The 13,486-nt window shown below is 41.3% G+C and overlaps 1 protein-coding gene across 5 annotated transcripts in view; it reads right to left on the bottom strand.

Moving 5' to 3' along the window:
• Positions 1-388: 388 nt before the first annotated feature.
• The window catches only part of foxp2 (forkhead box P2), a 92,981-nt gene continuing 79,883 nt past the window's right edge, over positions 389-13,486 (bottom strand). For 4 of the 5 annotated variants that reach the window (XM_028399139.1, XM_028399136.1, XM_028399137.1 and 1 more), the window contains 7 exons: positions 12,249-12,459; positions 11,324-11,427; positions 11,059-11,160; positions 8,693-8,814; positions 8,531-8,600; positions 7,587-7,870; positions 389-3,849 (listed from right to left, as the gene is read on the bottom strand). In XM_028399139.1, coding sequence (XP_028254940.1) covers positions 3,705-3,849; positions 7,587-7,870; positions 8,531-8,600; positions 8,693-8,814; positions 11,059-11,160; positions 11,324-11,427; positions 12,249-12,459 — 1,038 coding nt within the window. In that variant the 3' untranslated portion in view covers positions 389-3,704. The remainder of the gene's footprint in view (positions 3,850-7,586; positions 7,871-8,530; positions 8,601-8,692; positions 8,815-11,058; positions 11,161-11,323; positions 11,428-12,248; positions 12,460-13,486) is intronic. The other variant, XM_028399138.1, reaches the window with a different exon arrangement.

The raw sequence follows: 13,486 nt of genomic DNA on the forward strand, positions 1-13,486 counted from the left end.
TTGTAGAATTAAAGATATATGTGTAACAGCACAAGAGGAGGAAGGAGGAGGAGGAGGGGGGGGGGGGGTAATTTAGTCTCTGATGCTGGATGTAGACAGTTTTCAAATTCCAAGTTTTGGTCCTTTATTTTATTCAGCAGTGAAATGCCATGAATACAGAAAATAATGTCTGTTACAATTCTCAACCATGACCTTCTAATGTCAGAGAACCTTTAAACGTATGGACACAGTACACAGTAATGAAAAGTATCAAAAAAAAGGAGTTGAATCTCGATCCAAAATAATAATAATAATAATAAAAAACAAACAAACAAACAAATAAAAAGTTTCCACCAATTACATAAACATATGTTTGCTACAGTCCCAATTTACTGTATACATAGGGGGGATCATATTCTCAATTATTAGAGAAGGATAGCAGTAGAAAGGATACATGACTCAACTGCCAGACATAATGCTTCATAAAGTATGCACAGAGGTACAAGCAATAAATACACACATTAGGTTAAGCCTTACAGCTACGCAAAGCAGATGCAGAAAAAGCAGGTTTGCTATTCTTAGCGAGCAATGAGAGAGAAAACAGTAAAAATTCAGGTAAGTCAGAAAAGAAACACTGAGAGTTTTTTTTTCACCTCTTAGAAAAAAGTCTGGTAAATTTATGGGTCCACCAACATTGTTTTTTGTTTTTTTTTCTTTACATAAGTATGCACAGTTATCAAAATACAGACATAAAATCAACCCAGAAAATCCAGACAATCCTAAAATCTAGTGGAGGAGCAGATCGCAGTTCTGGAGGTCTTTCTGGTATTATGTGCAAGCAACTATTTTAGACATTTTTTTACTTAATTTATACAAAACCCATGCAAATCTACAGGTAATATGCATTCTGTGTGGCTGACAGGTTTTTAATCCCTCCCGAACAAAAACAAGTTATATCTGAGGTAATGCACTCCCGATGCATTGTACGTACATTTAGGCCATCGTCATCATCATCATCCTCATCATCATCATCACTATCATCATCGTTCTGATGATTTTTATGATACTTCTTTTTATTGTTTCCAGTCCACCAAATGATTTTTTTGAGACATGCATTTTTTTAAACACAATAATTCCCTTACAGGTAATCTATACATTATCATTCTACAAATGTATTTTTTTTTTTTAGAGGACAACCTATTACAATGCAAATCTTCCTTTCTTGACGCAGGGAATGTAAACGTTGGTTTTTTGAGCCACGTCCGTACGAGACGAGTAAAGTGTAACAACAGCTCTTGTGGCATTCTCGTGCAATCTGTCATAATTGTTCTGAATTTGTTGTGCAGAGGTAGAAGCTTTTAGAAAGCCTTTTTTTGGGTAAGTGGGAGAACCCTTTTTGTGTTTTTTTTTTTTTTTCCTTTTTTTTTTGAAAGACGCAGCGTCCTTTTTATTTGGTGTGATAAGATTATTAAGAACGTCGTCTTCAAGTCGTTTTGCTGACTCCAGCTAAAGTATTGAAGGGATAAGCTTTGTTCCTGGGCCCTCTTGACTGGCACGTGTGTGTGTGTATGTAATATGTGTGTGGGTGTGTGTCTGGGTGTTAACAGCCAGTTTCCTTGGTTTGGCAACAACACTTGCAAACATACAGTATGCACAGTGTGTTTTTGGTCATCAGGAGATTTCACCAAAACAAGAAAGTTGGCTAATCTAAAAACACAGTGTGTTTTTAGATTTTTAGACATGTATGCACTGACAGGGTGGGTTTCTTTATCCCATACAAGAGGAGGCAGAATTTTGTGTAACTTTGGTTTACTGAAAACAGAAATGACCATTAAAGCAACAACACTTTACTTTTCTAGATGACATTGGCTGCTGAAAGGGGGGAAATGATGGGACGCAGTTTCCACAGGTGTGTGTTATAAAAAGCTCTACACAACCAGACCACAGCGGCGTGAGCGCCCGTTGTATCCGTGTGTTCTTGAAGCACGTGATGAGTGTCCTGATAAGCAAATATCACCTAGAAAAGGTTTCCTTTTTTTTTAAATCCACGTAAGATATCCTCTTCTGCAATGGCTATCACTATTTGCTTCCACATGGTAACCAAGCCACATCATTTCATATGAACTTGAAATTATTTGGCTTCACTAGATATTTTTCATGTTTGGTTAGCGATGTTTTCAGTTTAGTTTTTTTTTTGTGTGTTTTTTTTTTGTTTTCTTAAACGACGCGGCTCAGAACAAAAAAAACAACCGCCACGGAAATAAGACGTGACATTATTTTGACAGTCCCACTAAGAACGATACATATTTACCAGCTCAGAAAAATAGTAACAAAACAAAATTTAAATAAAAAAAAAAGACTTTTGATGTGTGATGTATTTAAAAAAAAATCACAACACAATGTTTCTGCACTTCCATTGAATACACAAATGTTCTGTTTTGGTCATGATCCACTTTTACAGTTAGCTGCTCTCTACCAGTTCACAAAAAAAAACAAATGTCTGCAGTTCAAATCTCCAAAGTGGACATTTTTTTTTCGTAATCAAATTACACATCAAAAATCAGCTCTCTTTTTTATCCTCATGATCATCTTTGTATAGGGCTAAATGAAAATCCCAGAGGTTATTCCAAGGTAGTTTGCGGAACAAAAGCTTCTTTTTTTTTTAAAGTCACAGAAGGCGGACCAAGAGGAGTTTGGTGGCTTCTGTCTATAAGCTATTGGCCATTTGCTAGTGTTAGCTTTGGTTTCTAGCTGTTGCCTGTGACTGTTTGCAGGTAGACAAAGCTTTAGAACGAGGAGGTAAGGAGAACAGCGAGGAGAAAATTATGCGGATATTTTTTTGTAAATGGCCCTTTACCCCGACCCACACTTTAATTTTCCAGTTTTCTCTTTACTCACAGACTGGAAGCCAACGTTTTTCTCTTTGTTTGTTTGTTTGTTTGTTTTTTCCTGGACAGCTGCAACAACAGTCTTAGTACTGCAGATCCGTTACTGGTGTGATTCAGGGAATGGCATTTACAGTTTGGAAAATATATATATATATATATATATATGTATATATATATATATAATTGGAAATTAAAGCAATGGTGTAAAAAAAGAGAAAAAGCTGAAAAATAATATACTGGTTTCCATAGAAGCAACATACAGGCAGTGACACAAATTTCTGAGACTACTCCTGTGCAAATGATAACAGAGCAACAACTTGAATTGAACCAGCAATTGTCTCTAGACATTAACAACTACTGTGGGTTGGATTATTCACAAACATAAAATGTCTTCCTTTTTTGGCAGTATACGAGGCCGCTATCTTTCCACGGAACATGACTTGCTCAGGTTTTTTTCCCCCCATCCATGAGTCCATCATCCTTTTATTGTACGTGGCCACGCCATCCCTAATGAAACAGGTCTCGAAAGAGTTTATCTTTTTTTTGTTTTTTTGTTTTTTGTATCAGACATCTCATGCCTGTCACGTTTAGGGTCATCCCAAAGGGCTGCAACAAAGAGTTCCTTTGGACCGGTCTCTATCCGGATACATGCTTAATAAATAGTCCCAGTGGTGAGAGAGAGAGAGAGAGATAGAGATAGATAGAGAGACAAAGAGAGAGTCAGCTGTGGTTCTGCTCGGGCTTGTAGTGGAGTGGTTTCTAGTCTTGCAGGAGGTCTGTGTGAGAGAAACAGTGCGGCTGGGTGGAGGGATACATCGACCAAAAACTGTATCCTAGTCACTCCAGGTCCTCCGATAAGTTCCCTTCCTCCAGCTCCCGGTCGTCCTCAAGCTCTGGACTGTGATTGGCTGTCGTCACGAGTGACATCGGACAGTCGTCGTCGTCCATATTAAGAGGCTCCTCCTTCACCTGAATGGGTGGCCTGTTGACACAATGGGATTAAATGTTAGGATGAGGAACTGGCACTTAAAGGGACAGTTCACCTCAAAATCAAATGTAAAGGTATTAAGTGAAGAAATGTATTCTGCCAAACTACACCCCACAAATGCATCACTGTGCAGGTAGAAACAAGTTCTGTTATTTTGAAGATAAGCCAACTCACACAAACGATCTGGATGGATAGATAGCACTGCTGCAGGAAAAATATGAATATTTGATTTAGGTGTGATCTGCCCGCTTGTGTCAACAACAAGAAAAGACTTTTAATGCTACTTGGTCTTCAGTCCCCTTAACAATGTGTTGTTGAGCCTGCAGATAAGTACACTGCTGTATAAAAAAAACACAGCCATTAAATGTATCATGTTGTGAAAGTAACAACCATGTTGTTTGCAAGACACTAATTCGACATGATGCCTCACGTCTACTGTAAGTAAGCGCATGAAAATTGCATGAAAAACATGGCCCCTGTAAGGCCGATAAGCTGTGATGTTCCAGACATGTTTGGCATTTAAAAGTTTACTGATGACACCAGGTTGAAATACATGAAAAAGAAAAAAAAAAGGGGGGGGGGCGAAAACAGGCCACATGATAAATAATGGAGAATTTCTCATCCCTGAGCCCCCTGGAGCAAAGGCAGAGGAGAGGCTTTTTTATCTAGTTAATAGAAAGCGCAGCCACTCGTTAATATGCAGGGGCTGTGCGTGTCGCTCCTCAAGAGGAAAAACCGGCAGCTAGGTTCTGCCATTAATCAACTTCAGCCCCGGCAGTTCGCTCGGACACCATGATACATGTTTTTAACTCTAAATGGATGAATATCTTTAGCCACTGTCAATAAGCGCTGGGCAGGAAGCAGCAGCGGCGGCGGCACTGTTCATAGGACGCTTTTCCTTTTAGAACAACAGAAGAGGAGGAGGAGGAAAAAAAAAGTGTTGGGTGACTAACAAGAATAATAATGCTGTCACACACAAACAAGGCATAACATGATCTGGGGCCCTAGTCGGGGAGAAGGGTTTGTGCCACGATGATAAATCTGACAAAACCTAATTATTTCTGACACATCGGATGCATCAGAAAATCCCCCTAGACTTTGAAAGAGGGGAGAGAGAGAGGGAGAGAGAGAGGGAGACTTATCAAGTGGAAGTACGTTAGGATGTGTCTCTCCTGGGCCGCCTTCATCAGTGGGAAAGGGGAGGGCAGAATGGCGAGGGGTGGGTGTTGGTGTGTGTGTGTGTGGTGGTGGTGGGGGTTGAATTTGAAAAGAATTTTAAAAGGTACAGATGACTTTAATATTCAGAGCCAAATACTGTAAATTAATATTCTGATGTGGTGGGATGAGAAGAGGAGGCCTGATCTTAGCAGGATGCAAGCAGAGCGATGAATATTTCTGTTTCTGCCCCTCAGATTTATGGGAGAGAGAGAGAGAGAGAGAGAGAGGGAGAGGGAGAGAGAGGGAGGAGTGGAAGAAAAACTCATGGCAGAGGTTAGAGACACAGAAAAACACCAACACTGCTCGCTCTGACCTGCAGCTACAGAACGGAAAGATACGGATTTTCAAAGTAAAAGCATTTCATTTTGTTACCTGTTTTATTAACAAATGGTTCCACCTAAAAACATTACTGAAATTGTTATAAGTTTATAAACATGAAACTAATGTTTTACCCAATTATAATGCAGCTCATGTGATTTTATTATATATTTACATACTGCTTATAAATGCCTAATCCTGATCATCTCCTAACTCCTGCACCTGACACCCCACTGTGCTTATGTACTTCTAATGAGATGTTTTCGTGGCTTCGAAGAATAAGAAAAAATTATATACGAGGGACCATATTCACACTCAGGCTCCAGCTTTCTGACACTTTATTAAAATATGTGGATGAGCCATTTAGTACTTAATGGCTAGATGCCATCATTGAGTCACTCAGGAGTAAACGCTGGACATCGCGGTGTAATAAATACACTGTGTGTGTGTGTGTGTTCTGGAGATGCCTGCTCTCACATCAATTGGAGATTAGCACCAGCAATCATGCAGAGGTATGTCAGGGATGCAAATAAGGTCATTAGTCCACGGGTGTAATGGTGGTGAGGTGTGTGTGTGTGTGTGTGTGTGTGTGTGAAGGGGGTTGGTGAAGGCAGGGATGAGGAAGACAATCAAAGGCATTCATCTCTACACCTCTCTCTGATTCATTAGCTAACACCAAAAAGGGGCAGTCAACCAAAGACTTAAACATGGCTGCCACAAGAAAAATAAGACTATAATAATAGATTTTATTTTCTTTTATCTGAAGTATAAATATTTTACTTTTGTACGAGTTTTCCTGCTTCTTTTAAGCATACCCCTTAGGGTGTACATGAGTGTTTTGCGCACACACACTCACACACAAACCCAGCATGGCCCAGGGCAACCTGGTTTGTGGTTAAGCAGATATCATTAACCTTTAGACATTTTAGGGGGAAGAAGGAGAGGTTTCTCTAACCGTTGAATCGACTTGGTCGTGCAGAGGAGACCTCTCCTGAGAAAGGCCTTCAAGGTGATTTAGTTTAGTGCTACAAGCCACTCCATTATTTAAACACATCTTGGAAAACCCAGTCATGAAAAACACATTTCTTCCATTTTGAGGTTGTCGTGAAGGAAGGCAGAGAGGAGAGGGGAGGGAAGGAGGGATGCGTCTCATCCTCCGTAGCCACTCATGTCAGTGTCGAGACAGTACGGCCAGAAAGAAAAAAAGGGGAAAGTCCACGCTGTCCTGTTACTAAAAATTAAATGACCTGAGGGAGTGCTAACACTGGGATTCTGTCTAAAACGGGGGCAGATTTGCTCCACTTAACACCCCATTTCAGACTGGGGTAAACACGTCCAAATAGATTAATGTATAGACGCCGGGTAACACTCTTTCTGTTCTCTCTTTCCACGTGCAGCAGGAGTGCATCCTTTCTCCATTACAGAGGCACTCCACTAATGTCGTCTGACTCTGCAACACAGGCTTTGATGGACAGTGGGTACGAATCATTGAAGTGTAATTCCAGCGTGTTTGTGTTGCCACTGAGGGCTCACGCAGACCTGTGTGTGTGTGTGTGTGACATCACTGGCTCAGATATTCCTGAAACTCACATAAGATCAATTTTTAAAAACACTCTCTTTCTCTCTCAGCTACATTAAAACAGACACAGGGAGGTTTTTTTAAGGTAATTAATGCTACTCTTGCTAAATATTAATAGGAACAGTCTTGCATAAAATATAGCAGCTAAACCCCTATAATGCAGACAGTGGTGTAATTAAAGACGAATGTGTAATAGAGTCTATTAATAGACCACAAACGTCAGCCTCACCTCAGGTAGAAGCACTGAAATTACCACAGCAGATACAGGAAGTCGGCTTTTGATACAATACATGTTGGAAATTGAGCTTTGCCCTCAGGTCATGGCAAAGTGAGGGTAATACTGATACTGTGGGTTAAATGTCAGACAATTAAACTAACAAAGGGCAGCGAGGGGAGCAGGATTGTGTGTGGTGGGGTCAACGAGTGCTTTGATTCTCTGATAAGCACTCTTGAAAATGTGTGAGGTGTAAATTCCCATCACATTTATCATTTTTAAGGAATTAAACAGGCTTATAATTGATTTCATGGACAGGACCAGACATTACTTTTAATGAGATCCGGTTGTGTTTTTGTTGTGTTTTTGGAGGAAACAAACAGAGCAGAAGAGTTTACTCACATGTGTACTGGAGGGGAGTATCCGGGGCTGCTGTGCCCGTTGGTGTCCAGATGGTCAAGCGAGCCGTTGAGCTCATCATGGGCGGAGTGCAACAGGGTTGGGGGGCTGCCGCTCAGCGTACCTGGGGGGCTGCCACCCAGCAGGCTGGGTGGACTCCCGCCAGTCAGTCCAGACGGGTCTCCTCCGAGGAGGCCGTGGCAGCTGCCTCCCATCAGGGCAGCGGAACCGCTGTTCATGAGCCCAGGGGTCCCCAGCAGAGGCAGGGAAGTCTCCGCCAGAGCGGCCTGCAGGAGAGACAACAGATAACAGAACTGGGTGAAGGAGGAGGTACACTCCTTCACACACTTACACACTACACACACTACACACTTATGAAAAAATAAGATGGTGTAAAAGGTAGGCTACCGGTAAGTTGTTTGGAAGGTGAAAACTCTGCAGCTGAGTGATGATTTATATCAGCAATTATGATTATTATAGTCCTATTCTGTTGCAAGCTATGTGACACCTTGCTGACAACCATCTCCGTCCAACTGCCATCTCTATGCCCTTGTGTAGTACGGCTATTAAAAAAAAAAAAAAAAAGTCGTCCCAAAAACTTTACCTCAAAATAATAAAAACTCCTGACACTTTCGCCTGCTGCGCATTAAAGTTATATACAGTGATTAAATTTTTAAAGTTTTTGCCATGAGCACCTCGCCGGCGTACACTATGAAGCCAAATCATTTATGACAGCTTAGATAAATATTAATGCACATGCCCTTGCATTTGCACATGCCGCTATCAATCTAGGGTGGCTGCCACAGCTGAAAAGAAAGAAGAACGAAAGAAAGAAAAAAGAAAAGAACAGAAGGTAGGAAAGAGGGGAGAGTCGCTGCTTGGTTTGACCACAGGGTGGCCTTCTGAGTCTGCAGGTGTACAGGAAGTTTATGCAGTGCCAGTCTTACCTGTAAGCTGGCATTTAGTGCAGTTCCATAGCCAAGACTGGAGGGTAGGTTCTTAACAAGTGATGGGCTCCTAGAGAAAATGTAAACAACAGTAATTAGGTCAACGTTGTGGCCAATAAAGGCAGAATGTACAGATCTAAGGAGAGGAGGGAGACTCCTTACCCTGTGATCTTCTGCGACCGGCGTTTCTGGTACTCTACCTCATCTACCGTCCACACCGCCCCCTTCACGTTCTCCACGCGCACGAAGCACTTGTGCAGACTGAGGTTGTGGCGAACGGCGTTCTGCAGAGACAGAAGAGTGACATAAAGCACAGGTCAGAGGGATGAGGTTAAAAAAAAAGAAGAAGATCATATTATTATCCATCAAGAAAGAGGAAAAAAAAGACAAGGCTTGGAAATTGATTTTTTTTTCTTGCGTTTTGAAGAAATTCTTAACATTCACGCACCATTGATTTAATTAGTAAAAATTGAGTGAGAGCGAATGCTCTTACAAGTCCTGCACACAGTACATATCAATCAGAGTAAGTAGGCTAAAAGGAGGTAATCAGCATAGCGAATGGCTTATGGTGGTGACAGAAGTGGTAATGCCGGCCTTGATAATGGTGATGTCAGTAACCCTTCCTGCTCCAGAAAAGCATTGCTCTTAATGGACACATCGCTTTAAAGATGACAGTCTTGCAAGAAAAAGAGAGGCCCCTGTGTCAGTGCATGTCTATACGTGTGTGAAGGGAGATTAAGCTGAACTGTATCTGACATCTATATGTCCAAATATCCTCATCTGGCAGTGAATGCATCCTTATCAAGACAGGATATTTATTTTTTCAAACAATAAAGCAGCGGAGTGTTATCATTAATTACAAAATAAGACAAACCTATAGGAAAGAAAAGGGGGCTCTCATATTAATACGACCATATGACCATAATTAAAACATGCATCAGACTCTACAAATAATAACCTTGGCTTTAATATCCCTGCCTCTCATATTTATCATCTCCCTTTAGCTTGGTGTGTACTGCTCTTTCTCCAAGAAATAGGGATTCAGAAAAAAAAAAACTCATAAGCAGATCTCGCATCTGACCTGAAAATCCCAGGATTTGATTGATCTTAATGCCCATGGCTCTGAATATGATAATTTTAATATTAATGAGCAAATGAGCAGTTTTATTATGCATGCTATATAGTTAGAACTAATAAGCTTCTGGGTGAGAGAAAAGAGAGAAAGGAAAGAAGTGTGTGTGTATGTGTGTGTGTGTGTGTAGGGGGGGTAGATCCTTCTTTTGAGCTGATGAGACCAAGCTGAGATATTAAACTACCTTTCATTTCTTTCTTCTTCTTTTTTTTTTTTTAACAAATTCTCTGCATTAATCAAATGACAAGCCCATCACTGATCATCCCACTAATGCCTACAAAGGGAATTGTGGGTCTGTAGATGTAAATAGATCACCTTGGTGGTTATTGTGGAGACATGAAGATATTTCTAAAGCCCTTGTATCACAGGACTGAAGGAACATTGTAAAATTGTACATATGTGGGTGCTGAGAACATGTCATAACATTATTACACAGCAAAAAAAAGCACACACTACCTAACAAACTGGAAAAAAAGGGGGCAGTCATTTTGTTTTTGAGTGCAATCCTGAATTGGTGATCACACACCCATGTGCTCATTTGCATCCCAAATCCAAATTAATTCACTTTGCTAAATCTAGTGCTGTGACATGCCTTGCATGCTGATGAGCGGCTGCTTGAGTTCCCCCCTCCCCTTCAGTCCTTGTGCAGCCACAAAAGCTAAAGGCAGCTAACAAATGACGTGCAGAGTGGCCGATGGGATAAAACACTGGATGATACCGAGGCTTCCTTTATCAGCAGGCAGACACACTTCTACTAGTCGTGCTGCTGGGATGGCTTTTTTTTTACCATTGTGCGGGGCAGACAGGACAATAAAGTTCCAGGGACAGATATACAAATGGGGCCTTTTGTGTTAGGTAAATAAAGAGTGCTCCCCTCCATGACAGGCCAATTCTCACTTTCTCCACTACACCCTTAACCTTTCTGTTACGAGTTATATACGGTGTATACATGTGAGTTCCTGCATCTTTGGCACACAGGCAAAACAGCCATCTTTCTTCCTAAGTAACCAATGATGTGCGAGAAAAAGGTGGTTACAGGAGTAAGGAGAAGGGGTGTATCTCTTAACAAAAGGTGCTGATGATGGAGTGGCTGCTGTATAATTAGTGCGTCAGGGCCCTCTCCTCTCCACGCCAAGCCTCCGCTATTAATTGCACCAAATTAGAAAACGATATCTGAAGGGAGAATAATTCTTTCAGCTGTCATTTCTAAACAGGAAAGGCGGAATAGTGGAGAAATAAATAAGAGAAAGAAAAGGGCTCTATTGGAGAGAAAGGTTAGAGGAGTGCTAATCGCTCTGTGCTGAGTAAATATATGCTTTTCTTAAGGTTCTGACTTCAGCGAGTGAAAGGAGTTTAGTCTTCCACGTGAGAGTGCAAAAGGGGTCAGGAAGGTTACCTTCCAAGTTGCAGCATTGCGTCTGAAGTAGGCGAATGTGCGTGTGAACCAGCTGTAGATTTCATTAAGTGTTAACTGCAAGTCGGGAGAGTCCATGATAGCCTGAAATGAGATGACATCAAATAATGGTTTACTAACGAGTCCAGGTAACACACACACACACACCAACACATACAGAGAGAGAGAGAGAGAGAGAGAGCTGCCATGAATCATGCAGCAATTAATTTTAATCTAATCAGGCAAAGTTAATTTATTTCCCACTCACCTGTCTTATGAGGGTTGCATAAGTAAATGGCGGTCTGACATCTGCGTTCTTATAAAACTCGTAGTTTGGGGCAATCTCTGGAAAAATAAATACTGTGTCACCACCTGAAATAATTGGTAAATTTTATTCCTTTAGGTATTGAATTTACTCAAGGTTTCATCAAATTAAAGTGGGGTGGGGGTGGGGGGTGGGGGGCAGGAGAGGGGTTGGGGGGGGGGTTGAAAAGAGGGTGAGAGGAGAAGGGGGTGGGGGCACACACATCAAATCACATCAACATTTTCCATGTCTAACAAAATGCATTTTTAATTAATCTCTCTCATGAGAGATCTTAAACACTAATACATCCATAAAATGAGAAGCGTGCAGTTAGTTAGGGTGAAGTTGAATAATTTATGTTTCCTCACACTAAACACAGTGGAGAGTAAATATAAACATCAAAGACGGACCGTTTAAAATGCAAAGCTTAATACATGGAATGTCTTAATGTAATAAATATTGTATTTTTCCACCATTATTTGAACTTAATTAACATTCATGTAATATTTATGCACAGAGGAAATTTCTGTCTATTTACATATAGAGTGATTAAACATGGGCTTGCTTTTATAAAAACCAACCAGACATCTCACATTGGTAAGACCAACAAACCAATGAGGCTGTGTGTGTGTTTATGTCAGACTGTGTGCACGTCCATGTCTGCCACAGTGAGGTACCACGTGTCTTTTGCTATTTTAATATCAATTTATTGTATTAAGATCTGAATAATCCGAATTATGTTTAAATTTTAGGTCAAATATGAATCAGCATGAGGAATAAATATGTGTGTGTGTGTGTGCACACACTTTGCCTTTGCATGGCTTTATTTGCATCGAAGTGCACACTGACTGACAGTACTTCATGTGCAGCGCTGAGTAGTTGGTCCTACCTGACGACAAAGACATGGAGTATTTGTCCGAGTGGCGTCTGCGCATGGCTCCCATGCTTGGTACATTTGCTCCTCCCAGTACCGATGGCACCTGGGGCATGGAGGCCATGGGTGTGATCGGCGCTGTGGGCGTGGTGGGCGTCTGAGGTAAGTTAGGGGGGGATGCTGAGGGCAGGTTCTTGGACATAGTGACGCTGGACACCAAGTTGAGCTACGGTGGAAGAAGACAGAATATGACTGGAGGACAAAAAAAAGAGATACAAGTGGGAGCAGTGGGGAGGAGGCGGAGGAGGAGGAAGGCATTATTTTGTGGTTTCTCTGACAGTGCAGAGTGTCTGCTCTCCTCCTCTCTAACACAGCTGTGTTTCCACTAACAAGGCTCGTGGAGAGGAGCCAGCCCATCTCCACTAATTACAACCACCAAATTGTATCATAAGAATTCTAATTAGAGCACGCTGTTCAAGATTATCCAACGATCAGCCTCTGTGTTATCCCGGCCCCATCTCTCTTTATCTCTCTATTTATCACACCCTCCTTCTCTCACTCCCTCCCTCTCCTCCTCTCTATCTACACCACACTACAACCACCAATAATCCTTACACACTGCAGGAACAAGCTGCTAAAAACTCTCGACGTTGGTGTGATTTTTGCCTACACGTGCCAAAACCACAACTTGTACTCATGACATAATTCCACACTGTTATTCTAAGGTTATTAAAGTGACTCTACTGTAAGAGATGTAATCAGCAAAATCAACAGAACTCAGAAGGATACTTGATTTTGAATAGTATGCCATTCATGAGCATACTTTATGATCATGTTCAAGTGATTCTGTGATGGCTGGAGTCCCAGGTTAACTGTGGTCCCCATTTCATACCAAAGTCCAGTCCAGTTTTTGACTAATTTAAGGCCTTCTTCATGGACAACTTTTACAGATTCAGGTTGTATAATTCTAAAGGTCACCACTCCAGTATGAGACAGAGAGGGAGAGGTCAGTGCAGACTTCAAAATGATACGCTGCTTGAGCCTCATTTTTGAGTGTAAACCACTCTATGGATGGATCACCACAGAACTTCTCCCCTTTCCCACAATTAAGAGTCACAATGATTCAAGGACAGATTAGAGTTATTTCTGGCCCTGATTAAGTAAGACTTTCCTTGCATGAGGAAGCACATAAAGTTGGCGTTCTCTCTTTAAATTACAGAAATCTGCACGGACAGCTATGGTCACTCCATACA

The sequence above is a fragment of the Parambassis ranga genome, chromosome 2, assembly GCF_900634625.1.
Source record: "Parambassis ranga chromosome 2, fParRan2.1, whole genome shotgun sequence".
Lineage (NCBI taxonomy): Eukaryota > Metazoa > Chordata > Actinopteri > Ambassidae > Parambassis > Parambassis ranga.